General features: G+C 38.3%; 1 protein-coding gene across 1 annotated transcript in view; it reads left to right on the top strand.

Moving 5' to 3' along the window:
- Positions 1–27,701, top strand: part of WDR25 (WD repeat domain 25) — a 252,348-nt gene that overhangs the window by 8,784 nt on the left and 215,863 nt on the right. Inside the window, exon 2 of the mRNA XM_043983615.1 lies at positions 9,979–10,851. Coding sequence (XP_043839550.1) covers positions 10,033–10,851 — 819 coding nt within the window. The 5' untranslated portion in view covers positions 9,979–10,032. The remainder of the gene's footprint in view (positions 1–9,978; positions 10,852–27,701) is intronic.

Here is a 27,701-nt window from a genome sequence, read left to right as displayed (position 1 = left end):
GCTGGGTTTTCACCCAGATTGTGCCTGCTAACTATGGGTGTTCCTCAACCCACTGTCCTAGGCCCTCTTCTCCCTCTGTATTACTCCCTCTATACTAATATAGTTCTCATGGTTTTAATTATCATCTCTGTGCAGATGGCTGTCAGATCTACTTGTTCAGCTCTGACCTCTCTCCAGACCTCCAGTCTCACATCTCCAACTGTATACTAGATACCTTGAACTGGATGTTTTGTAGACATCTTAAAATTCAGTGTGTCCAAAACTGAGCTCATCTTTCCTTCTAAACCCTCCCCATCTCTTCCCTTTTATTGTGGAGGGTGCTACCATCCTTACAGTCATCTAGGCTTGCAGCCTTAGTGTCATACTTAATTCCTCACTCTCAGTTGTTGAGTCCAGTTGTTTCTACCTTCGTAACAGCTCTTGTATCTACCCTGTCTCTTCTCCGACACTTCGACCACCTTGGTGCAGGCTCTTGTTACCTCATGCCTGGAATATTGCACTTGTCATAGCATGGTCTTTCTGCCTCTAGGCTCTTCCCACTCCAGTTCATCCTCCATTCTGCTTTCACAATGGTCTTATGAAAATGAAGGTCTGACCTTATTATTTTCCTATTTCATTAATTCTAGTTTGCTCCCTATTACCTCCAGGTTCAAATGTAAAAGTCCTTTATTTGACTTTTAAAGCCCTTTGTAATTTGACCCATTCCTACTTTTCCAGGCTTTTTACAACTTCCTGCCTTCTACTTACTCATCCATCTAGTGACATCCACTGGCCTTCTTGCTAGTCCTTCACTAGGACACTCCATGTCTTGACTTCATGCATTATCACAGACTCGCTTCTAGAGCTTTCGCCCTCCTCATTTCTACCTCCTAGCACCCACCTGTCTACCTTCAAGTCTTAGCTAAAGTCCCATCTTCTACAAGAAGCCTTTCCCAGTCCTCCTTAACCTTAGTGCCTTCCCCTGAGGTTGCTCTTAATCTATCCTTTTATCTTGTTTGTTCAGAGCTCTTCACCTACTGTGTAGAAGATGAGCGCCTTGAGAGCAGGGGCTACTGTTTGCCTTTCTTTGTATCCCCAGTGTTAAGCAAAGTGCCCGGCACATAGTAGATTCTTATAAGGTAAATATTTGTTGACCGACAAATGCGGTTAATAGTATTCATATCACCTGCTTCATAGGATTATGGTTATGAGAAGAAAGTACTTTGATTCAAGGAAGTTGAAGATTTCTATTTTTAAGATGTTAGGGGGGCAGCTAGGTGGCACAGTGGATAGAGCACCGGCCCTGGAGTCAGGAGTACCTGGGTTCAAATCTGGCCTCAGACACTTAACACTTACTAGCTGTGTGACCCTGGGCAAGTCACTTAACCCCAATTGCCTCACTTAAAAAAAAAAAAAGAATAAGATGTTAGGGGTTTAGGGGGCAGCTAGGTGGCACAGTGGATAAAGCACTGGCCCTGGATTCAGGACCTGAGTTCAAATCTGGCCTTAGACATTTGACACTTACTAGCTGTGTGACCTTGGGCAAGTTACTTAACCCTTATCGCCCGGCCCCCCCTCCCCCCCAAAAAAAGATGTTAGAAGGTTATTGACAAATATTGAAATCGATGATGATAGCAGAGGATAGGGTAGAGAGGGAGACTGAGCCAGGTCTGTGGTGTTACTGGTGGCGGTGGGTGGTGGGGGGTGTGAGATAATGACAGTGGGATGGAGGCTGATTGTCTAGGAAGAAATGGAAGAAAGAAGAAAGGGAATGAAGTAATGTGAGAAGACTTGGCAAGATGTTTGAAGCCTTGGAACTGACCCAAATTTTACCTGTATTCATTTAATTCAGTTCCTTAATGTTGAGGAAGTGTAATTCAGTTCCTTGCTAGAGCAGCAGTTTATAACCCGGAGTTAAGATTACAGGAAGTCTGTGAACTTGAATTGGGAAAAAAAAAAATTGTATGGTTATTTTCGCTAACTATAATTTAGCATTACCTTCAATTGTGCATTTTAAAAAGATCCTTACTCTTAGAAGGGGTTCCTAAGGCTTCACCAGACTCCTGGGGGTGGGGTGGGAGGGAGTGGTCCTTGGCATGAAAAAGAGTTAAGCACCCTTGCTCTAGGGGTTTAGATGCTTCATATTTTCTCTTTATTTTTCTTTTCATAAATTTAATAAAAAGAAAATGGATAGTGATATTGAGCTGTTTCAGATCGAAATACAATTCCTATTTTATGGTCCTCCTTGTGTTGATCATTCATTCTAGGGGCAAGATGGTAATAAAAGATTTATGGTTAAATGTTAGCTCAGAATTGCAGACTTTCCCAACCCCCCCCCCCCAATAAGCTGAAACTACCAGAATAGCATATTATGAAGCTGACTTTTATCTCAAAGGGAAAAAATAGGCCACTTTTAATCTTCCTTTTGGCATTATATAAACATCTAAAATGTATCCAATTTATATCTTATATTTAATATTTGCATAGAGCTATTCTGTTTAGGGGAATGTATGTCTGGTGATTGTATTATGGTCCTATTAAGACTGAGAAAGCCAAAAGTTCTCTCCTGAGAGTGGTATTAAAACTATCCCATTTTCTAGATGTTTTCCCCATTTCTATCATTTGTTCCTTCTATATTCCTTGCCACAGGAGGGGAGAATATATGTATTATATGATGGACCAGTTATTTTTTAAAAAATTAAAAAATTTTTTTTGATGGGTCAGTTATGTTTTGGCTTCTTTTCCTCTGGGTAGATCAGTGGAGATAAGCCAAAGGTCTCTATTGTACTTGAGCTGTTTCTCTTCCTGACACTTTGTGGTATCTTTCTTTGGCCCCCAATCTACCTTTCTAACTGTATCTCACATTCTTCCCTTTTCATATGAGGTATGCTTAATCTAGGCTGAATTTCTCACTGCTCTATGAATGTGTCTCTCTCTTTCCCCATCCTCTTCATTTTCAAATATATTCCTTCAAACACCCACTTTATTTTTCAAATCCTAAAACAGCAATGATGTCAAAAAAGCCACTTACTGTAGGCAGATCCTGTGCTAGGCCTTGGGGAATGTATAAAGTTCAGCTAAAACATATAGTCTGCCTTCATGCAGTTTGTAATTTAGTCAGGGGATAAGACATAGATACAGATTAAATAATAAATATATGATATACACATTAACCTTGTGTTTTGTAGTGATATGTGTTTCAGGAAAGAGACATGAATTCAGTTAACATCTTCCTCTCTGGTCCTCTCAAGCCAGAAATGACCTCTCTGTGCTGATGCCTCATAACATAAAAAACCAAACAAAACAAAGCGGGCATTTCTCATGTTTTAATTTGTATCATTGTTATTAACCATGTCAAAGCCCCTCTGGTAAAAGGGCAGAAAACAAGGCTAGATATAACATGGGGTAGAGAAAGAAGACTAGAGAGGGAGTCAAAAGGCAAGGGTTTGAATCTTGGTTCTGATCATTATTAGCATTATTAGCATCTCTGAACCTTAGTCTTCACATCAGCAAAATGGGGATAATTAATTTTTTGTGTGATATCTTTGTTCACTCACTTGCATTTCCAAATATATCTCATCCTTCAGTCCCCCAACAAGCCATCCCTTGTAACAATAAAAAAGAGAAAACAATTCTGCAAAACCAACATATCAACTAAATGAGACGGTATATGCAATATATCACTTCAGCAGTCCACCTCTGTTACTAGGGGGAAGAAGTACATTTTCTTTTTTTTTTCTTTCTTTTTTTTTTTTTTTGCGGGGCAATGGGGGTTAAGTGACTTGCCCAGGGTCACACAGCTAGTAAGTGTCAAGTGTCTAAGGCTGGGATTTGAACTCAGGTACTCCTGAATCCAGGGCTGGTGCTTTATCCACTGTGCCACCTACCCGCCCCAGAAGTACATTTTCTTAACTCTACTAGTAAAGCTTGGATAGTTACACAGCATTCATTTTCTTGGGGTTCCCCCATTTGCATTTTTGTAGTTGTCTATACTATTTTTCTGGTTCTGCTTACTTTCACTCTACATGCTTTCATGTCTTCCCATGCTTCTCTGAATTATTCATATTCATTTTACCTTATGGCATAGTAATAGATCATATTTTACTTTGTTTTGAATTCTTTGCTGTCACAGAAATGCTGCTATGAATACTTGGTGTATAGTAGGTGTGTAGGAATCCTGGGGACCTCATTAGCATAGACCTTAGAGGTTTGGATGAACTATATCAACAATTGCTTCTGTTTTGAAGCTTTGTGAGCCTTGTAGCCTTTATATTATTGTGGCAACAAAGAGATTCCAATAAAGTCCCTTTAGCAAGTATGAACAGGAGAACATCACTTTTATCTGGGGGTGGGAAATCAGGAAAAGCTTCCTGGAAGGAGTAGGCCTGAGAGGAAGAGGATGACTAACAAATGAAGATGAGAAGGTAGTAAGTTTCAGTGCTAGAGGATGGCCTATGTGAAGGCATGGAGAAAAAGAGGGAAGAATTAGATCAGTTAATAGTTAGCAGTTCAGTTTGTTTAGAGTGTAGAATGTGAATAAACAAGTATTTTTTTTTTTTTTTAGTGAGGCAGTTGGGGTTAAGTGACTTGCCCAGGGTCACACAGCTAGTAAGTGTTAAGTGTCTGAGGCCAGATTTGAACTCAGGTACTCCTGACTCCAGGGCCTTATCCACTGCGCCACCTAGCTGCCCCATAACAAGTATTTTTTAATTTTTACTAAATTTTTTTTTTTTTGCTGGGCAATGAGGGTTAAGTGACTTCCCCAGGGTCACACAGCTAGTAAGTGTCAAGTGTCCGAGGCCGGATTTGAACTCAGGTACTCCTGAATCCAGGGCCGATGCTTTATCCACTGCACCACCTAGCTGCCCCAAGTATTTTTTTAAGCACTTATTTTGTGCTTGGGACTGAGGACACAAAAACAAAGAATGAAATAATCCCTAGTTGCAAAGAGCTTAGATCCTAATGGGAGAGATAATAAGTACGTCTAAAAATATATACAGCCCTAATATGAAACTAATAAATATATCAAGTAAAATAGTATGAAATATAACACCCAAAGTAGGCTGGAACTAGATTGTAGAGAGCCTTGAACCCATATACCTGTTCTGGAGAAACAGGCAGTTCAGGAGGGGGAAAAAAACGAAGCCAAGAAAATAAGATTGTCTGGGACTGGCTAATAAAGGACTTAGAAGTAGAAATTGAAAATCTGGGTCTTGATGGAGGGTGTAATAAAAATGAAAAATTTAGCAAACTTCTATTGGGTAATTTGTTGTAGTCTAAGAACTGTGGCAGGTGACTGATGAAACAATAATTTGTTATTGTTCATTTGTATCAGTTGTGTCTAACTTTTTGTGACCACATGTGGGATTTTCTTGGTAGAAATACTGGAGTGGTTTGCCTTTTCCTTCTCTAGCTCATTTTACAGATGAGGAAACTGAAGCAAACAGGGTTAAGTGACTTGACCAGGTTAACATAGCCAGTAAATGTCTGAGGACGGATTTGAACTCAGGAAGATGCTGCCCCAAACAGTAGTATAATATACTAATAATTGTATGATGATATTTATTATAGTAGAAGCAGCTAGCATTTATATGACATTGTAAAGTTTTCAAAATGCATTACAGATATTACCTCATTTATTCTCACAGCCGCCCTATGAGATAGAGGCTATTCTGATCTTCATTTTATAAGGAAATTCACAGCTGGAAAGTGAATTGGGATTTGACTCCAGATACAGTGCTCGGTCCACTGCGCCATCTAGTGGCCAATTCTAGTGCCTCTTGTACATGTTGCCTCTTCTTTCAGGGCTCAAAAGGAATAATCTTTATTCTCTTTCCACTCATGACAGTTTACATCTTGCTATGAGGCATGTATCACTGCTCATCTCCACTTGGTGCAAATGACTATGGAGATCCACCCAAAAAGCTTCTCAGATACTATTGCACCTACTTCAGCTTACACTTAGGAAAGGCATATTAGGATCATATAGTTTGTAACCCTAATTTGGGTTTCAACCTAAGATTAGGAACTGATGATTTAGAAAAACATGCTACTTTGTAGTTCCAAAGGCTTCTCCCCCCTCAAAAGCTTAAAAAATTAGTTTAGATCCTAAAATGTGGGGTTGTCACAGATATGGTAAAACCCATCAGTTAAATAATTGATAATACCTGATGTAATAGGTATCGTGCATGTGTGTGTGTGCGTGTGTGCTACTGCTAACCATTTCCAATTTTATGGTATCCAACATTTCTTTTGTTAACTTTATTCAGATGAACTATTATTATGCAACACTCGATTACAGGATCACCATGAAGGAAGGAAACTTTTAAGATGATGGAACAGGTTTTAGCATGTCTGTGACAACCTTACTCTGTCTTTTTCTCCTAAGTCTGAGCTGAAGTAGGTGCAATAATATCTGAGAAGGAGCCCTTTTGGGTAGATCTCCATAAGCTGCCTATACCTGGTGGAGCTGAGCAGTGATAGTTTATTATCATGGTAAAGTGGAAACTGTTATAAGTGGAAAGAACAAAGATTACTTCTTTTGAGCTCTGGCCGAAGATAGACAAGATGTACAAGAAGATGCACTAAAACTGGCCACTAGATGGCCTAATGGATTGAGTACTGGATCTGGAGTCAAATCCTGCCTCTGGTCCTTCGTAGCTATGTAACCCTGGCCAAATCAGTTTCCTTATCTGTAAAATGGGAATAATAATAGCACCTACCTCACAGGGTTGTTATGAGGATCAAATGACTTTGTAAAACGTTTTGCAAACCTTAAAGAACTATATAAATGCTAGCTGCCACATTTAGCTACCACAGTTGTTAGACTACTACAAATGTCCAATAGGTGTTTGCTAAATTTTAAATTATCATACTCTGGGTTAAGACCCAGATTTTCAATTTCTGCTTCAAAGTCTTTTGTTAGCCAGTACTAGACAATCTCATTTTCTTTTCTTTTTTTCCCCCCTCCAGAACTGCCTCTGCTTCTCTAGAACAAATGTGTGAGTTCAAGACTCTCCACAGATCTAGTTCTAGCCTACTTGTTTGTGTGTTATATTTCATGATCTCAAAAATATTTTGCTTGATATGTATTTATTAATTTCTTATTTAGCCTGTGTATATTTCTGTATGCATTTGTTATCTCTCCCATTAAGCTACAAGCTCTTTGAGACTAGGGATTATTTCATTCTTCAGGGTTTAGCATATAATAGGTGCTTAAGAAATACTTTTTTATTGATGATTGATTATGCATTGTGCACTAGATAAGTTGAACTGTTCACCATTTCCTGATCGAATTCTTTTTTTATTTCCATGCATTCACATAGGCCATCCATCCCTTACCCCTGAAACTTATTACCTCCTCATCCTCATTTGTTAAATCATCCTTTTCCTCTAAAGTCTTCTTCTTCCAGGAAGCTTTTTTTTTTTTATTCTCTCCCCTCCTTCCCAAGCTGAAAGTGATGTTCTGCTCATATTTGCTTGTGGGCAAATATGTACTTTGTTAGGATCTCTTTCTTTATTCTCACCCGGGCGGGCCATCATTATAGGAAGGTATTTCACTTCTTCCTGCATGTGATACTAAATGATTACTAATCTGACTTCTTCTTTTTTTTTTTTTTTCCTTTTTCAGGGCAATGAGGGTTAAGTGATTTGCCCAGGGTCACACAACTAGTACTAAATATAGTACAAAATAGTTCTCTCTCTCTCTCTCTCTCTCTCTCTCTCTCTCTCTCTCTCTCTCTATATATATATATATATATATATATATATATATATATATAAAAATACACACACACACCAAAAAAAAATAGGTCTTTTTCTCTTTTTTGAGATGTCTTTGGGATATAAATCTAGCAATGGTATTGCTAGATCAAAGGGTATGCACAGTTTGATAGCCCTTTGGGCATAGTTCCAAATTGTTCTCAGAATGATTGGATCAGTTCTCACACTGTTATCTTTCTTCTTCTTCTTTTTTTTTTTTTGGGTGGGGCAATGAAGGTTAAGTGACTTGCCCAGGGTCACACAGGTAGTAAGTGTCAAGCGTCTGAGGCCAAATTTGAACTCAGGTCCTCCTGAATCCAGGGCCGGTGCTCTATCCACTGCGCCACCTAGCTGCCCCACTGTTATCTTTCTAATCATCTGGGTTCACATCCTTGGTGTCACCCTCAGCTCCTAATTCTGACTCACCCCACATATTGTTAGTTGTCAAATCTTGTTGGATCATTTCCCTTTTCTTGACTCACATGACCATCACCCTACCTTTCACCTGAACTATTGAAATAGTTTTATAATTAGTTGCTATTCCCCATGTCTTTTCCTGCATCCACTGAAGTACTTTTCCTAAAACACTGATTTGACCATGTGCTCCTCAGCTCAATAAACTCCAGGTACTCCCCATTACCTCTAGGAGCAGATATTAATCCCCATGTTTAGCATTTATGTCCTTTCATAATGTGGCTCCAACCTACCTTTCTAGCCTACACATACCTTGCACATACCCCACTTCCCACTGCAGTACAGCTAAATCTTCCAGATCTTCAAACAATGAATTCCATCCCTTATCTTATTGTCTTTACTCAGGGTATCTCACCTTCCTAGAATCTGTCCTTTCTTTTTCTTTTTTTTCTTGGTAAATACTCCTTTATTTAAAAGTTTGAGTTCCAAATGTCATTCCTTCCTACCTGTCCTCCCCTTTCCCCCTTCCTGAGGCAGCAAGCTATCATACAAACTATACATGTGCAATTATGTAAAACATTGCCATATTAGTCATTTTGTACAATAAAACTTGAATAAAAGAAAAAATGAAAAGAAGTGAAAAAGAGCCTGCTTCAGTCTGTGTTCCATCAATATCAGTTCTTTCTCTGGAGGTGGATAGCATGCTTCAATAATAGTACTTTGGGATTGCCTTGGATCCTTGTATTGCTGAGAATAGTGAAGTCATTCACAGTTCTTCATCAAACATGATTGCTGTCACTGTATACAGTGATCTCCTGGTTCTGCTCACTTCACTATACATCAGTTCATACAAGTCTTTCCAGGCCTTTCTGAAATCATCCTGCCTGTCATTTCTTATAGCACAATAATATTCCATCATCATCATATACCACAGCTTGTTCATCCATTCCCCAATTTATGGACATTCCCTTGATTTCCAATTCTTATCTACTACAAAAAGAGCTTCTATAAATATTTATGTACAAATAGGTCTTTTTCTCTTTTTTGGGAGGTTTTCGAGATATAAACCTAGCAGTGGTATTGCTGGATCAAAGGATGCCCTTTGGGTATAGTTCTAAATTGCTCTCCAGAATGGTTGGATCTTTTCATAACTCCAACAACAGTCGATTAGTATCCTAATTTTCCCACATCCCCTCCAACATCCAATATTTTCCTTTTTTGTTATATTTGTCACTCTGATAGGTGTGAGGTGATATCTCAGAGTAGTTTTAATTTAATACCTTCTTTTCTTGACTCTGGCTCTTAGAATGCTAGTTTCCTTCCAGATAAGCACACATTCTACCTATCCTGCTTTCTCCATCCCAAATTGTCATGTACTATTTTGCATATCTTTATGTGTTCAAGTTATCTCCCAATCTAGATTATAAACTTCTTGAGGGCAGGGACTCTTTTACTTTTTCTTTTGCATTTCTGGACTCTAGCACAATAAGGTACTTGATTGATTGATTGATCAGTGGGGCAGGAAGGCAACAGCTATTTTCAGGAGCCCAGTACATGGCAACTGACTGTTAGGAGAGATGAACCAGAAACATTTTGGATTACCTGGGGGATGTTAGCCTTGAATTTGAGTGAGTTGTGATTATTATTATTAATCAACATTTTCCTGTGGATAGACCAAACTTGGATCATTGAGTGTTAACTACATAGGCAGAGCTGTTGCTCAACAGCCCATATTACAGTATGTTATATGTTGTTTGTGGTCCTGTGAAATTTTTTCATTGCAGCATTTTCTGATTCTTTCTTTTCTTCTTTTCTTTTTTAAAGAATTTTAGGTATTTTGTATTCATAGGGAAATTTCAAAAGTGTTTTGGTTCTTCAATGACTTCCTTGGTAGCTTACGATGATTCTGACTCAGAGATTGAGACCGACAATTTTAATAGTTCCAGCCAAGAAAAGACTATCAGACCCCTTGGTCAGCCTTTACCATCTGACATAATAGCTACAAAAAGTGAGAATGACCCAGGACCTGGATGGGACACCCTGAATGCTGGTTCAGGTGTTGTCCCAGAACCTCAAGCAGAGAGAAGTACGCAGAAGTCTTGTCCAAGGCCTAGATGCCGATGGCCTGTCACAGAGCTCCAAGTCAAACCCCGGACATTCCCACCTTCAGATTTCTCCACATATTCCAGCTCCACATCATCTGGGAAGAGGGAGTTTGCAGGTGTATCTGTTAGCAAAATGAGGCCTTTGTATGATGCTTTCAGAGTCCCCAACTCATCTTCCTGTGCTTTGATGTCTTTGGAAGCCACAGGTCAACATGGAAGCCTTTCGCAAAAGAGAAGACAGGAGAACCTGGATTTTGTTGAAGGAGGAATTAAGCCTTACATCCCCAAAAGACTGAGGCAGACACAGACTTTAACAGTAGGAACTAATGAGAGAGGTGAATCTGAACTACAAAGACAGAGAACAGATGGCCCATCCTTGTTGGAAGGATCCCCCATGAGAGAAGGCACAGCCACAGTAGTTTCTAACTTTATTAAGCCATATTTAGAGGCTAAATATAAATCAACAGAAATTCCAAAGAGGCTGATCTTTCAGATGTCTGAGCATGGAGGACCAGTCAACAGTGTCCAGTGGTGCCCAGTTTTACAGCACAGTCACATGCTTCTCTCGGCTTCTATGGATAAAACTTTCAAGGTAACATTCCTTAATTATAAAAAAGTCTCATCAGATATTCAGTCATTACTGATTAAGCACTTTCTGTGGGCAAGATACTGTACTTGCTTGGCCTTGCAGGGAATACAGAGAGGCATTAGAATGGAGTGGAAAGAACCTGGGACTTGGCATCAGAAGATTCAGGTGCTAGTCCAGGTTCTGCCATTTGTTAGCTTTGTGACTCTGGGCAAGTGATTTTTGCCAGTCTGAGCCTCAGTTTCTTAATCTGTAAAATGGAGCTGATAATTCTAGTAATTCCTCTCTGGCAGGGTTACTGTGAAGAAAAACCATGCAAGGGTTTAAATGTTACATAAATGTGAGAAGTTGTTATTATACAAAGATCAATAAGACATGAGTGTACCTCTCAAGAAGCTTATGGTATACTGGAGTGGAGGTGGGAAGGAAAAGACTTTTATAATAAAATACTTTATAAATCTTTAGAGTGCCAGAGTATATGAGAGAGACATGACTAGTGCATAGAGCTTTCAGAGGTCATAAGAGAGAAGAATCTCTTCTGGTTAAAGGAATTAGGACTCCACTTTAGAGGCAAATGTTTCAGCTCAGTCTTAAAAAAAGGTTTTAATTAATGGAGATGTTGAGTAGAGGACATGCCCTCTGGTAGAGTTGAGAAGGGTAAGTATGAGCCGTGTTTGTAAATTGGTAATAAACTGGTAATAAATAAACTGGTTATGTGAAAATGAGTTTTTAAAAAATAGTCAACAAGCATTTGCTAAGTGCTTACTATGTGACAGGCACTGAACTAAGTTCAGGGGACACAAAGAAAGTCAGCTCCCCCCCAGAACAAAACAAACCCACAAAAGAACCCAAACCCCAAACTCCATAGTCCTTGCCCTCAAGAATTTCACATTCTAATGTTTTTTAAAAAGGAAAAAAAAATATGGCCTATTGACAAATTGAAAAATTCCAAAAATCTGCAATATGTAACATATGTGGACCTTCCCCTTCCAAAAAGGGGTGGGTTCGGGGGTATCCTCTTGTATCTTTCTTCATTTGAGGCATGCTTCTCTCAAGGAATCTTAAATAATATTAACATTTGCATGGAAGACGCCTTTTTGGAAGAGAGCCATTAAAGTTTCTTTGTGTTCTACTGAGTCAAATCCTTTTTTATAATCAACACACAGCTGGGATCTGGAATTTGTTATAACTTTCAGTTAATTTATGATTGTGAAGATATTTTCTGTAGAAAATAGTTTTTGAAGGCTTGATTGCTCCTCTCTCACGCTCTCTCTCTCTCAGACACATTCACACAAACCCACATTTTTTTCATCAAATATCCTTAATGTACTTTATATTTCATAGAAAGAAAGTATATATATAGGTCAATAGTTTTTTTATTTACATTTTTTGTAATACTAAACTTGACAAACACCAACAAATGTGAACATTTCCACATAAAAGGAAAAGAAAAAGAGAATTGTATATGAAATCAGAAATTTCTACTATGTTCAGCTTGATTCTTTTTTAAAAGTCTCTAATAAATTCAAAATGTTACTTTCAAAGTTGTCCTGCTTGTCTGTGTCTCCCTTTGAACTTTCTTCTGTTCTTTTCTATGCATTCTTTTAAATGCTTCATTGACACTATTTTCTTTCCTTTCCATTTTTGGTGTCACTGTTAATATCTCCCATATTTCTCCTCCACACTTTTTTTTCTGTTAATTCCCCTTTTACACCCCAGCCTCTGAAGATGAGATTTCTTGTGACTCTTTTCTGACCTTACCCTCCCTCTTAAACTCCTTTTTCCTCTCTTCCAATCTGTTTCCCTTTTGAATTTAATGTACTTCTACATTGAACTCTCTCTCTCTCTCTCTCTCTCTCTCTCTCTCTTTCTCTCTCTCTCTGTAACCTTTCTTTATATAGTTCAGATAAAAGTGAGGTTCAAGTGATGTCCATTCCTCCTCTACCTTTTCCTCTATGTTTTTATTATCTTTCTAATATACTTTAGTTATAAGAAATAAGTTCTATTCCTTTCTTCCTAATTATTCCCTGGTGTATTCCTTCCCCCTTACTTTTTATTTCATCTTTTAAGACCATCAAAACAGAAAAACCCCACCCTGGACTCTTTGTCATATTTAATACTACCCACAACCCTTGAATACATTAGGGTTCTGAAGGAACATCTCTTCTCCCTTTATTAGGATATAAATACTTCATCATCATTTAGTCCAGAGATTCTTAAATTTAAAAAAAAAAAAAAGGTGTCATAGACCTTGTTGGCAGTCTGGTGAAGCCTAAGAACTCCTCAGAGTAGTTTTTGGATGCATAAAATAAAATATATAGGATTACAAAGAAAGTAAAGTATATTGAAATACTGTTATCAAAATGTTAAAAAAAAAGTTCTTCTGAGGTTAAGAACTCCTGAAGTTTAGCACTTTCTGAGTACTCAGATATATTTAATTTTTCAGGTGTGATGCCTCTTGTGTGGAGTGTCTATTTGTATTTTTTTTTGTGGGGCAATGAGGGTTAAGTGACTTGCCCAGGGTCACACAGCTAGCAAGTGTCAAGTGTCTGAGACCAGATTTGAACTCAGGTCTTCCTGAATCCAGGGCCGGTGCTTTATCCACTGTGCCACCTAGCTGCCCCCAGAGTGGCTATTTTTCACATGAGCGTATGCACATCTACTTACTTTCTGGGTTGGCTCCATTATTAACTAACCTTTTCTCTGTGTTTCCAGAGAAGGACCACCACTGTGCAATTAAAATTAAATTTCTGTAAGGTAACCAGGTTGTGAAAGAATGTAATTCCCTCACTTAGTACTGTAGCCCCCATCAATGTGTTTCCATTTATACAAACCAGATGCTCACAGTTATGACAGTTTTAGATCTTTTTTTTTTTTTTTTTAGTGAGGCAATTGGGGTTAAGTGACTTGCCCAGGGTCACACAGCTAGCAAATGTCAAGTGTCTGAGGCCGGATTTGAACTCAGGTACTCCTGATTCCAGGGCCGGTGCTCTATCCACTGCACCATCTAGCTGCCCCCAGTTTTAGATCTTAAACATAAACCCTTTACTTAGCAATAAGGCAAAAAAGAGAGAAAGCCAACATTTGAATAATATGATACATCATCATACACAGAAATGTGGGTCACACTCATTAATTTACTCAATATCTGTGGGAAAGGAAGGTCACACACAGAAATCAGGCAGGGAAGCACATGAAGGAGGAAAATCCATGCGTTTTGAGTAATTTAACTCTAGACTGCAGGATTTAATGTCGTTCCATTCAGGTAGAGATCTACACAACATGAAGCTGTTTCTCAGCTAACTACTTGTCTGTTTATCCTTGTTTCTCCAGCTGGGTAAATCTTCTTTTAGACTTCCTTCTTTCATTTCTTTCTTCCTTCTCTAAAACTCTACTTTCCCTTGTCATTTTGTTTTTTTCTCTTTCTTCATTTCTTCTTTGTGGCGAAACCATTTTTTTTTTCCTTTGAGGTTCTGTATTTGTTTTGTAGTTACTCTCTTTTTCGGGCCTTGCCTGTCACTATTTCTTCATAGTGTTGGGTATGTTCTGTTTGCTGATATTGCTAGCCTCAGTTCCTGATTTGGTATTTTGTGCAAAGGCCAGCCTATGCCCCCTCCCACACTCTTGGATCCATTATCAGGCCACATTTGAACCCAACCTATATTTCTGGGGTTTCTTCTTCTGGCTTCTACTTTCACTGCTATAGCTGTGTTCAAAGTACTAGCAGGTTTTTGGCTCCTCAGGATCTTCTGGGGTCATAGTGCTATGATTTTCAGAGTCCTCTGGAACCTCTTAGGTCAGATTACTGTGGATTTTTTGACCTTGTATCAGCCTAGTGAGATCATCACATTATTCTGGGCTTCAGGCTCTTTGTTTTCTCTCAGACTTCTGCCTGTTTCTGACCCTGCTGGAACTTTTCCAACTGAATTCTTGGCTCCATGACTTGGAACAGGCCACTGTGGCCTTCATTGTCTTCCTTTAGGATCTCTGATTAATCAGATTACTCATAGGCATGACTTTTTTTTTTTTTAACCTTTGCTTATTCTGGTTTCGCCAGCAGAGGGTCTTGAAATTTTGTTTCTGGCTATCTTTTTATGCAGTCTTGATCTGGATGAAAGAGCTTATTTTTTTTCTTTGAATTTCTTGATAATTTTATCTCATGCTCTTTTTAGGCCTTTCCTGTATTATACGTGTTAGTGCTGGACTCCTCTTTGACCTTTTCAGACTACCATTTTCACTGGAAATTAGGGAACAGTTGCTGATGACTTCTCCATAGCCTTTCCCCCTCCCCAGTAATAAGACCATTTATGATATCTTCCATTCTTTTGGCATCTTCCCCTTTCTTGAATTTGAGTGCTTTGAAAATTTCTTTTTTTAAACCACCATCACAGATTTCTTCTTTGTGCATTTAGCTCTAGCTGTTCTTCCTTGTTTCATTTTCCTAAGTGCTATTCCTACTTCCTCATATAACGCATTAAGTAATGAGGTGTTAGAGGGCAAATGTGGTATTTGCACTGTCATAAGTGAAAAAATGAATTACTTTAGAAGTGCTCACAAATTTTTTGAATTTTGTGTCTGTTATCCACCTGATTTCATCAGAAAATGCTCTTGGTTTGCTCTGGCCTAGTTTGGTCTCATGCCAGGTTTCCTATGAGCTTGTTTTCACCTTCACTGCTTTCTATCATTTTGTGAGATGATATTGTGACAACATTTTATGTATTAAACAGCAGGTTTAGATGGCGAGGAAGATCAGAAGCCATTACATATGATGAATGATGAAGGATATCTAGGTTTATTTTGTCAAGGCTATTTTTTTTACATGTATTTAGTATCACTTATTAAATCTAATATTGGGCATGTAAAGTGTCTTCCTGTTTTAAGGTATTTCAGTACTATAAAAATCTGATTTATTCCATGTGGACGCTACTTTCACTTCCCTAACCTCCTTCTTTCCTTCAGTTGTTGTTCCTGATTGAATATTATCACCTGATGGCCAAACTTCTGGTGATAAGCCTGTCTGCATTTGGATAGATTGGTCTCTCAATGGCAGATGCACAGTTTATAACTGGTCCTTACTTGAAGTCTGTCAGCTCTCACTACTTTGCTAAAGCCTTTGAACCCAGGTTCACTCCCATGCTATGATGAGACATCAGTAGAGGATGTTAGTAGAGGTTTCCCCCCCTTTTTGATATTATAAAACAGCAAATTAATGAATAAGACATCTGTACAGGGATAAAAGGTGATGTCCTGTGGCTATAATTAAGTGGATGATTTGAGTAAAGGGACATTTTTTTTTTGGTCTTAATTATCTGAATTATTGTCACAAGGTCATCTCTTGGATAATCAGAATTTTATTACTACTGGTTTTCAGCCAGATTTCTCACTCTGATAGTGATAATTTTCATCATGAACATAATATCTCAAATTGTTATATAGATTTTTATAGTTTAGAAAGCTTTCTCCACCACTACTATTTGAGGCCAGTGTTGTATTATTCTTTATTTTACAGATGAGGAAACTGAGGCTTTAGGTTTAACTAACTTGCTTATTGTCATCTAATTTATTTTAGAGCCTAGACTTGTGCTTAGATGTTTAGACTCATTATCATTAAAAACAGTGAGAGGACCACTGTAAGTTATGGCAAACATTCTAGAAGGAAGAGACTTTTTTTTTTTTTTGAGAGGCAATGGAGGTTTAAGTGACTTGCCCAGAATCACACAGCTAGTAAGTATTAAGTGTCTGAGGCTGGCTTTGAACTCAGGTCCTCCTGAATCCAGGGCCGGTGCTCTATCCACTGCGCCACCTAGCTGCCCCTCCATTCCTTCTTGAAGGAGAGAGACCCAAACGCAGATTCTTGCTGGATCGAGCCACATTTCTCCAAGGGGGTGAGTATTTTCAAGCTGCAAATTGAGATACTCATTTCCTTCTTTACTTTTCTTTCTTCTGCCTTCTGATACTAAGTAATTATTTTAATTGGGTTTAAAAATTAGAAAGCTAGCTGGCCTGATTAGAGACTTGCTTGAAGTTATTCAACTACCTAAGACTCTTTGTGGTTCTTAGGTTTCAGTTTTAAGAAGAACTTCTGCTTTTTCATGTTGCCTACTAAGTTTGTGAGAGTTCTCTTTTTTTTAAACTGTGAAATCATTGATTTTCTATTAGAGGGAGAATCATTTATGATTTTAGCTTTTAAAGATATAAGGAGATAATAATTGGTAATATTTCTAAATTGAAATTTGGATTAGAATTATTTATGATTTTATCCTGTAGAAAGAGGAGATGTAGAAGTAAATTAGGATAATTTGTAACATTTTCAAATTAGAACCTGGATAATTAATATAGCTAAAATTGTAAAATTGTTCTAAATTTTTAGTTAAGGAGAACAGTGTGTAGGGGTCAGTAAAGAGCAGTAGAGTCCAAATGGTCTGGCCCAACAGAGTGTATATTCAAGGGTAATGAGGGTGTTTCTGATCAGTCAGAGGAACCCCCCCTTGTAGAAGTCTAGAATCTGGTTCTGTTTGCCTAGTACAAGCCAGATAGGTCTTCCACACTCTGTGTGACATGGGAACTAGACTAAGTAGAATATCAATGCCTAAAGATTCTCCACTGGATAGATTTTTAGAGGAATGGGACAAAGGAGAGTTAGCTGTAGGCAAAGAAATTAATAGAGAAACTACTATTAGATATTGTTTTTATTGATGCAAAAACTTTAGGAACCTCTGGAAAAAATTTGGGAACTTTTTATCTTTATATTCTAAACAAGTTAGAAAACTTCTTAAAAAACCAAGAAAATTGGGAACAGTTAGAATATTTAGTTCGTTGAAAATTGTTATCTACTATGATTTCTGAAGAAATTAAACAAAGAAAGGAGTCTGTTACTAATATACCATCAGGTATATTCCTTCTCATTTTATACCTGAAGAGGAAGACTGGGCATATCTCAACATGCCTCAGAATGCCATAACATGTCCTAATCTGATAGAGACCTTCCCTCAGTCTCTACTGTTTTCTTTAATAGCAGACATGAAACAACTAAGAAATTTTATAGATGATTTAATTAGAAGAATAGAAATTTTCTTAGAAAGACCAGAGAACTATAGTGTTTCAAGAGACAGCACAAGAAAAAGATGAGACCCTGAAGAGTTTTTATGATAGGTTGTGCAATAGTACTAGAAAGTTTTCTAGATTGGACCCCATAAATCTTAGGGATGCCAGAATGATTAATACTGTTTTTGTGTATCAGTCTCTTCCAAATATTCAGGAGTATTTTCTAAAATATTGCCCTGGATAGCATGAAAAGGATATTGGGGAACTAAAAGCAATTGCTCAATATGTATTTGAGGGAAAAGAAAAGGGAGAAAGATCTAGTCAGAAACCTGAAGCCAAAACTGTTCTTGCCACCATTCAACAGGTACCTACAGGGCAGAAAATCAGAAGAAAGATTTATTGTTTCTATTGTGGAAAAAACTGGACACATAGCTAAAGAATGTTTTAAAAAGAAAAGAGGGGCAGCTAGGTGGTGCAGTGGATAGAGCACTGGCCCTGTAGTCAGGAGTACCTGAGTTCAAATCTGGCCTCAGACACTTAACACTTACTGGCTGTGTGACCCTGGGCAAGTCACTTAACCCCAATTGTCTCACAGAAAAAAAAAAGTTAAAAAAATAATAAAATTTTAAAAAAAGAAGAAGAAAAGAGATTGGGTAGGTAGGTGGTGCAGTGGATGAAGCACTGGCCCTGGATTCAGAAGGACCTGAGTTCAAATTCGGCCTCAGACACTTGACACTTACTAGCTGTGTGACCCTGGGCAAGTCACTTAACCCTCATTGCCCCATAAAACCAAAACAACACCAAAAAACAAAGAAGAAAAGAGATCAAGAAAGAAAGAAATTTAGGGGTGAGCAAGGAGTAGAATAGGACAAGTGTGGTCATGCCTGGACAGGTCTGAAAAAGTTAATGGTTCTGTCTTATCTAACATGTTTAAGGCATCGTTTGATGATTTATTAACTTGTTTACTCCACTTTTTGTGGAGATCTTAAAATTCCTATTTTGGGGTAGAAATATTGTTTAGTGAATTGGAAATTGTTATTCAAATTTGAAAATTGATATTTATTGTGTTAGAAAATACAGGAATTGTTAAAAAATTTGATAAAGATCTTTAAATTGCATTGTGCATTTATATATATTATTATCAAAGGAGGGAAATCGCCATCTGTACCATCTACATAGGTCAGGGACTAACATTTCAGTTCTATTACAGAAGCCAAAGTCTGATCCTGACAGTAAGTCCATCTTTTGTTTTGTTTAGAATTTTAGAATGTTTTTGTAATTGTTCTTTATTCTGTGATGCCTAACCCAGCCACTATTGTGACTGTTATTCCTTGTGATTTCACCTGTCGTTCAGGATTTGATTCATAATTCCTATAAGCCCTGAGTCCTAGTATCTCTTTGCATTTACCTGGTTATCATTTTTAAAAGGTTCCACTTTGTTCCTAACCCAGAAACTTGAGACCAAGATAACTGTTAGTTGGTCCAGAAACTATTACAGTGGGGACACAAGATCTGAGGTATTGTGAAACCCCCTTACAGCTTGCCTGTATAAGATTTACTGCTGTGGTTACTGACTATGATGTGTTGTGATTAACTTTACTTCATCAACTTTGAGTGTACAGGCAGCTGAACTTCTAGCTAGGATTTTTAACTTCATCAGAGAAAAAAAGATTGCTCATTCTGGCCTGATTAGAGACTTGCTTGAAGTTATTCAACTACCTAAGACTCTAGGTATAATTCATTGTTCAGCTCATAAAAAAGGGACTGATCCAGTGTCTCAAGGAAATGAAAGAACTGATGCTGCTGCAAAGACAGCAACTATTGAAGGCCCTATTTATGTGATGCCACTTCAAGCTTCTGAGGCTGAAGATGATGAAGATGCTGGAAACAAAACTCAGTGGCAGGATTTTAGTTATGTAGACAAGGAAGTGGAAACCTGGTTACAAGGTATAATGCTAAACAGATAATGGGAGTTTGGGTGAGAAAGGGAAGCCTTTTCTTACAAAGAAATGTTATCACCAGGCCTGCTTAGCAGTTCATTTAAGAGATCATTATGGTACACAGGCAATCACAGATACAATAATTGGCTTCTTATATTACAAATACTTTTTCCTTTTTGGAAAGAGGCTACTTTAAAAATGAAACCATGAAAAGGTTGATTTTTCTTGCTTCCCACTTCCCAGTGTAAAAACAAGGAATCAACTGGTCATCAGAGGTGGTTCCTCCAGGAATTAAGGATTGTTTGAAGAGGGTACTTGGCCAAGAGTGGTATTGACTATTGGTACTTTGGGACAGAAGTATATAGATGTAGCAGTGCAGTGTGCAGCTAGGTGGCGCAGTGGATAGAGCATTGGCCCTGAAGTTGGGAGGACCTGAGTTCAAATCTCATCTCAGATACTTACTATCTGTATGACCATAAACAAGTCACTTAACCCCAATTGCTTTAAACATCGGGGACCATATTCAGTCATCCTGATATTTATGTCTTGCCACTGGACTCAGATGGCTCTGGAGGATAGAATGAAGTTGATGACCTTGTACAGCCCTCCCTCACTTAAATCCAGTTTGCTGCTAGTCATGACATCACCCTGATGTCATGATCCTCTTCAAGATTGAAGGACAAACAACATATAAATGTAGCAATAGTGATTTAAGGGAGTTCTGGGCAAACTATTCATCCCAGCATTGCCCTTTCTGCTAAGTTGCTGCAGTAAGGCATGTTGGGACTTTTGGCCAGGCAAGAACACCAGTGTAAGAGGTAGACAGCAAGCATGGCTTTCAATGTATGGAGTTTTCCTCTTACCTCACCCCTTCGCTGGGATGGAGAGGAGAAACACTGTAATCACATAGGACATAAGAATTGTGGTGAAAATTCCAGTGGTCTTTGGTTGGAAAGATTGGGTCTGGAGTAGACTCATTTCCCAACAGTTCCAGCTTGAGTCCTGGACTAGTTGGATAGTTTATTTGTTTCACGTGGGGTAGCTGTTTACCCATGGTCTGACGCATTCTTTCTGTAATAGTTACTAGCCCCATAATAATATAACAATTCCCCCTCTCCTATTCCTGAGAGGGAGGAGATCAGACCAGCTGTTGTTCTCACTCAACTTCCACCAGCTTTTAGAGGTTCTTGGTTGTGGACCATGCAGTTATGGCATTTAAATAGATCTCCTGTCAGCTGAGGAATGTCCACTCTTCCCCACTTGAATGACTCGATGGAAAGCTACTTGGTGAAATGCTTCATAGAGATTGATTGATTCATTCTCAGGGAAGCCAACCGAAGTAAAGAATGGGGATTCAGGAAGTTTTTCAGGTATGGGGCTTGGGGTGAAAGTAATTGAGGCTTTGAAGTCATTGTGTATGTTGTGGCTCACCACATTATTTTTTTTTTTCCAGGGAAATGAGGGTTAAATGACTTGCCCAGGGTCACACAGCTACTAAGTGTCAAGTGTCTGAGGCCGGATTTGAACTCAGGTCCTCCTGAATCCAGGGCTGGTGCTTTATCCACTGTGCCTAGCTGCCCCTCCCCCCCCCAATGTGTATCTTTAAGATTTCTTTTTAGGCTACCTTAAAGGGGGTAACATTAATCTTATGCTCCTTCTTAATATCACTCCACTTGTAGCCCACAATTTTGCAGGAAGGGTAGGTATATTCATCATAAACAGATCACTATTGTCACAGTGCTACATTGGGTCAAAAACTGGTAAGCCCTATGCTTATCATCTCATGGTCAAGGACCACCATCTTCTTGTTCTCACTTATCTCTGGTCAAGGTGGGAGGGTTTGAACAGGTAGGAGGGAGTAGAGGCCACTCTGGGATTCTGACAGGAAATCTACCTTAAATGCCATAGCTGTCGATCTGGTTGTACACGAAGGAGCAGGTGTCAGCCTAGACACTTGTTATTTTCTGTGAGTGAGATTTTCCCCGTCCCTTAGTTATAACTTAGTTATAAGAGATTTACTATAGTTTTAAGTGCTTTAATTAAAATAATATTCAATATATTAACAAAAAATAATTGTGCTTCATATAGATTGCATAAGGTTAGTAGGTCAAGTCCTTTTTCCATGTTTCTCAATTTTCCTATGACATAGTGTAGTAGATCTTGTGATATCCACCCTAGGAAATGTCACAGGGTCTGTAGGTGGTCAGTAATACTGTTCACGCCGCTTTACACTGGCCTAACAATGATCCACCCTATTGATATCATAGTGCTGATCCCTCGTTATTACTCAAGACTATGTCCTAATTTTAGATAATGCCCCCCCGGGGTATATAAACCTATGTAGTTTGTATTTCTGGGTCTTTCAGGCCCAAAGCCTGGATGACCGGTTTTGTTGAGGGACGAGCTCTCTCTCTCAATAAACCCATTTGCTTCAGCCTGGAAACTTTGTTATTTTCATTTTTCCGTCGGACTTAAAATTTTTTCCGCGACATTTCTTACTGAAGGCCTTTTCGGTTCCATTTTTTTCCCCTGATTAGATGTTTTCCCTTTAGGGTCAGTGAGAGGATAGAGTTTCTGTTGACTATTCTTGCTAAGGGTCCCTCCTTTATTTAGGATTTTAGAATGCCCTGACCCAGATGCTGTTTTGGGGACCTATATCTGCTTTAGAAAATTTCTCTATTGTTACCACTGTCACCATATGAAATGCTGGTGCTTACGGTTGCTCTCAGTTGCCTTCTTTGAGAAACCATAGCCTCCAGAGTTCAAGTTGAGATTCAGGGTAGACATTATCAAGGAGGGTTGGACCAGAAAGGACTTGCTTCAGAATCAGTGTAGGGACTTATTTTTGGCCAAAGGCCACAGGTTCACATGCAAAATATGCAAAATACCCTACACTAGCGGCCCCTGTAAAGGCTAGAAGAGACTGGGTGGATTGCAGATTTTTCAGGTTATTCAGGTTGTGTCAGAATTGTTAATATCTTTACTAAAAATGATCATGAGCCTTTAAAAAATTGATGTGGAAAAAAAAAAGGAAAAAAATTGATGTGTAATAACTTGAATGCATGCCTCTTTTTGACCACTGGATGGCACCATTACATCAAGAATGAATGGTCTTAGCCTTAGGTTTACATAGAATCTTAGAATTTAGAACCAGACAGAACCTTAGACCATTTAATCCAGGAGTTCTTAACCTGGGGCCCATAAACTTGTTTTTTTTTTAAATTTAGATAACTGTATTTTAATATAATTAGTTGCAATTGTAATCCTGTGTATTTTATTTTATGTACTTAAAATCATTTTTCTGAGGAGTCCATAGACTTCATCTGACTACCAAGGGGCTCCATGTCACAAAAAAAGCTAAAAACCCTTGATCTTTATAGTATTACTTCTTCATTTATAGAAGAAGAGATTGAGGACCAGGGAGAGGAAGTGATTTTGCTCTTGTTCATATCCCTAGAGTTAGTTCGCCATTCTAAGTTTTTTTTTAATAGGTTACTTTATAGAACCTTTTTTTTTTTTGGGTGGGGCAATGAGGGTTAAGTGACTTGCCCAAGGTCACACAGCTAGTAAGTGTCAAGAGTCTGAGGCTGAATTTGAACTCAGGTCCTCCTGAATCCAGGGCCGGTGCTTTATCCACTGTGCCACCTAGCTGCCCCATTCTAAGTTTTTGATCCCATTTTTTCTCTTGAAAAAATGCTTTCATCCCAAATGGATCTTTGATCTCATTGATTTGGATATTCCTTTCATTGATACAAATTGAAACCCAGTTATGCCTCCCTATCTTTTGTAACTCTTTTCCATGTGTTCCCATAAGTTTGCTTCAGGGAGTTGTACCCAATATGTTAGAGGTCTATTTTGTTTTGTTTTGTTTTCCTGAAATTGGGAGGGTACCTCCCCACATAACTCACTCACCACATGACCAGCCAGCCTACTTTTTCTTCCTAGCAGATATTTCCATGATGACAACTTTTACTCATGTTCTTTGAAGTTCTTCATTGGTTATATGTTGCATTCTGTTCACGCTCACCACCATAAGCCTCTCCTTTGCTCTTTATGTTTTAATTATTTGGAGGTTTCATTTTTCCATATTTCCTTCATAGCAGCACTGGTAGAGTGTTAGTATTAAAAAGATGAGATTTTGCTTTCATAAGAAACTTAAGGTCATTAAAGAAGCTTTGCAATTTCTTAAAGGCAATTTGCCTGTTCCTTTCCTTCTGTTCAACTCAGGGCCAAAGTATTAATGATCTGTATTGTCTGTTCCAGTTATATATCCTGATTCACAATCTCTCTCTGTTTTTCATTCAAATGCATATCATAACCTGGGCAATAGACATTCTTCATCCACTTAGTCTTTCTTGTGTGGTTGGTTGGGACAAACTTTTTTGAATGATCATTGAGTCTCTGCAATGTTTCAGGGCTTGATACAACCAGCACAATGTCTTCTGCAAACATGAGCATCTAGAAGGCTTCATTATCCAAGGAGAAATCATTTTCTACTTGGACCGAGTTTTGGAACTTCTCTTTCTCTTTGCTTTCTTCAATCTCTTTTGGATTTTCTCTTTGGATCTTCTCTTTGTGGAGAATACCACAGTAATGAGTATATACCTTCCTGTTTTTTACTTTGTGTGATGTTTATTATTATAGAGTTGATGAAAAGGATTATTTCTGTTGTCTTACAAGACCTTTTGAATGATTTTGATTTATGGATGGAAGACACCTTTAAGGAAGTATTTTGCTTTACTGAATCTAATGCTTTTTAATAGTTGACAGACAATAAGCATGATGGGATCTTATATTATTTTTTGTCTTTCAGTCAGTTGAAAAATGGTAAAGATGTGGTTTATTGTTGAATGATTTTCACAAGTCTGCTTATTTCTTACTAAGACTCTCATTGAGGATGTCTTTGATTAGTGTATGGATATGCTTAAACATTTTGTGTACTTGGGGCCATGGGTCGCCAAAAAAAGGCAACCAAGAAAACATCTACAACTACTAACCCATAGGTTATACTTTTTTTTTAAACCAACCCATAGGTTGGTAGTTGTGCATGTTTTCTTGGTTGCTTTTTCTTTTTGCATGTGAATAGAGTATGAGGTTTTTTCCCCATGACTTTGATATCTTCTCTTTCTTTAGATGCCTTGCATAGTAATCCCTCCATGCACTCAACTGTATTTAGTCTAGTGTGACTTTCCTCTAATATGAACTTGGTCTAATCCAGAAACTTTTCCTATTTTCCCTTTAATGCCATTTCTGTTTTTTGTTGTTGTTCAGTCATTTCAGTGACTCCATGTGGGTTTTTTTTTTTTAAAGTAAAGATACTGGAGTGGTTTGCCGTTTTCTTTTCTAGCTCATTTTTTGGATGAGTAAACTGAAGCAAACAGGGTTAAGTGACTTGTCCAGGGTCACAGAGCTAGTAGGCGTCTGAGGCCAGATTTTAATTCGGGAAGATGAGTCTTCCTAACTCCAGGCCTAGTGTTCTAACCACTGTGCCACCTAGTTGCCCCAGTGCCATTTCTACCTTCTCAATAAGTACAACTGGGATTGTGATGTTAGGGTCCAAGAGTGGTATTTTCTCCCATAAGTGGAGAAAAAAATCCCTCAGCCTGTCTGATTTATAAAAAAATCAAACACATATGCCATCTGTTTCCTCAAAAATGAACCATTAGACTGAATAAATTTCAATTTGCTTTCATACTTTAGTAATGTCTTAATTCTTTGGCCTCAGTTGACAGTCCCCCTAAAAAATCATCACCTTGTGACTAACCTGGAGATGAGCATCTGGTCACATGTCAGTCTATCACCAGCCTCTCCTCAAAGCCTTTCTGGCTTGTGCTGCAGGGTCGCTTCCATGCTACCATTGTTAACATTTAATTGCATATAGCATATTTTAGATAGACAAATAATCCTTAGCCTTATGTTTTATGGCATTTGTCATATTCTATTTTGTATTATAATTCACTAGTGTATGTGCCACCTCCCATATGAGACTAATCTTCTTGAAGGTAGGGACAGCACCATATTTATTTTTGTTTCCCCAACATGACCTAGCATTGTGCCTTGTACCTAGGTGGTACTTAATTAGCTCACAAAGCTGGCCGGATAAAAAACAACAAAACAGAGTCTTTGCCCTACAGGGTCAGTGTGAAGGAAAAAGAACTACTTTTCAATGTAAATTGCACATAGTAGGTCCTTAATAATTACTTCTTTAATTTTAATTTAATTTTTAAATGATTGATTTATGCACCAAAAAGGGATTGTTTCCATATATATACAGTAGAATACAAAAGGAGGATTTACATATGAAACTGTGAATCTTCATTTCATACCACTTGCTTTTAAAAAAAGAAGTATATAATAAAATACACATGCAACTTTCAAAACTATTCTGCTTGGTGTTACTTCTAAACTTCCTTCTGTTCTCTTCTGTGCATTAAAAATATTTCAGTGGCTCTCTTTTTTTTTTAATATCACTATTGTTGACCTTCCCTTTACCACCCAATCCCCTCCCCCCAATTAAAAATCAAGGGATGGGGGCAGCTGGGTGGCATAGTGGCTAAAGCACTGGCCCTGGATTCAGGAGGACCTGAGTTCAAATCCGGCCTCAGACACTTGACACTTACTAGCTGTGTGACCCTGGGCAAGTCACTTAACCCTCATTGTCCTGCCTCCCCCCCAAAAAATCAAGGGAAAAAACCCCAACCTTTATAACAAATAAGTATTGTTGTACAGTGGCCATATTTTAAAAAAAATGTGTTGTCTCCTGTGCCTTGAGGCCATCACCTTTTTGCCAGAATGTGGACAAAACCTAAGAGTTATGGTTGGTTGTTGCTTGGATCAGAGCTCTAAAGTCCTTCAAAGGTATTTTTCTTTAAAGTGTATTGTTCTTGTGTATGTTCTTCCTTCACTCTACTTCAATTATTAATTACTCAGGATTCTCTGAAATCATCTCCTTCATAATTTCTTATCCCACAATGGTGTTCCATTGCATTCACAATTTTGGGGGACTTCCAGAAAGGAGAACTTCTGCGTCCAGTTTCTGAGCCCCTTGGGTCTTTATTGTGGGACCCTCTGTTCCATTGCCTTTGAACAATGAGCCTTGATTTCTATATTTGTCCCGGGCCTGTCTCTGGTCACACTAGGAGGCTACCATCTTGTTTGCCTGTGTTGGCACCAGCTTTTCTGGAAGACCTATTTCTTGTTGCATATGGGCTTCTGGTTGACATTTTGTGCAGATCTGGGGTACAACCATTTACTGTAGTTTCTCATTGGCCTTCTTGATCATTATTTGTCTGGCATGAATTTCAGGTTTTTGCTGGGGTAGGTATGTGAGAGCTGGGAACTGGCTCTGTTCAGCTACCCATCTTGACTGTAAGTCCTAATACTATTTTAACTTTTTTAAGTTCCCTTCCAGATATATAAAAAAACCAACTGCTTGACAGCAGTGTGGTATTATGGGAAGAACATTGACTTTGGATTCAGGAGACCTGAGTTTGAATCCTGTTTATACTTCTTGGCTCTGTGATCTTGAGCAAATTACTTAACTCCCAGAGTCTCAGTTTTCACACATGTAAAATGGGGACGATAATCCTCACATTGCCAATCTCACAGGTTTTTTGTGAAGATGATACTTTGCAAACTTGAAGTGATATAAAAATGTGAATTATTTTTATTCTCCTCTGAGTTTCAGTTTTCTCACATACAAAATAAAGGGACCCTTACTGCTCAAAATCTCGAGATACGAAATTGAGAGGAAAACTTGGTAATGAGGGAAACAGAAGGGAAATCTGTACTTTGATAGGGCATAGAAGGGAATTAGGTAAAGTCATGGTTTGTGTTAGAAACTGTTCTAAAGATTAAGAAAAACCAGGACAG

Source organism: Dromiciops gliroides, chromosome 2, assembly GCF_019393635.1.
Source record: "Dromiciops gliroides isolate mDroGli1 chromosome 2, mDroGli1.pri, whole genome shotgun sequence".
Taxonomy (NCBI): domain Eukaryota; kingdom Metazoa; phylum Chordata; class Mammalia; order Microbiotheria; family Microbiotheriidae; genus Dromiciops; species Dromiciops gliroides.
This window is presented reverse-complemented; position numbering and strand designations above follow the sequence as displayed.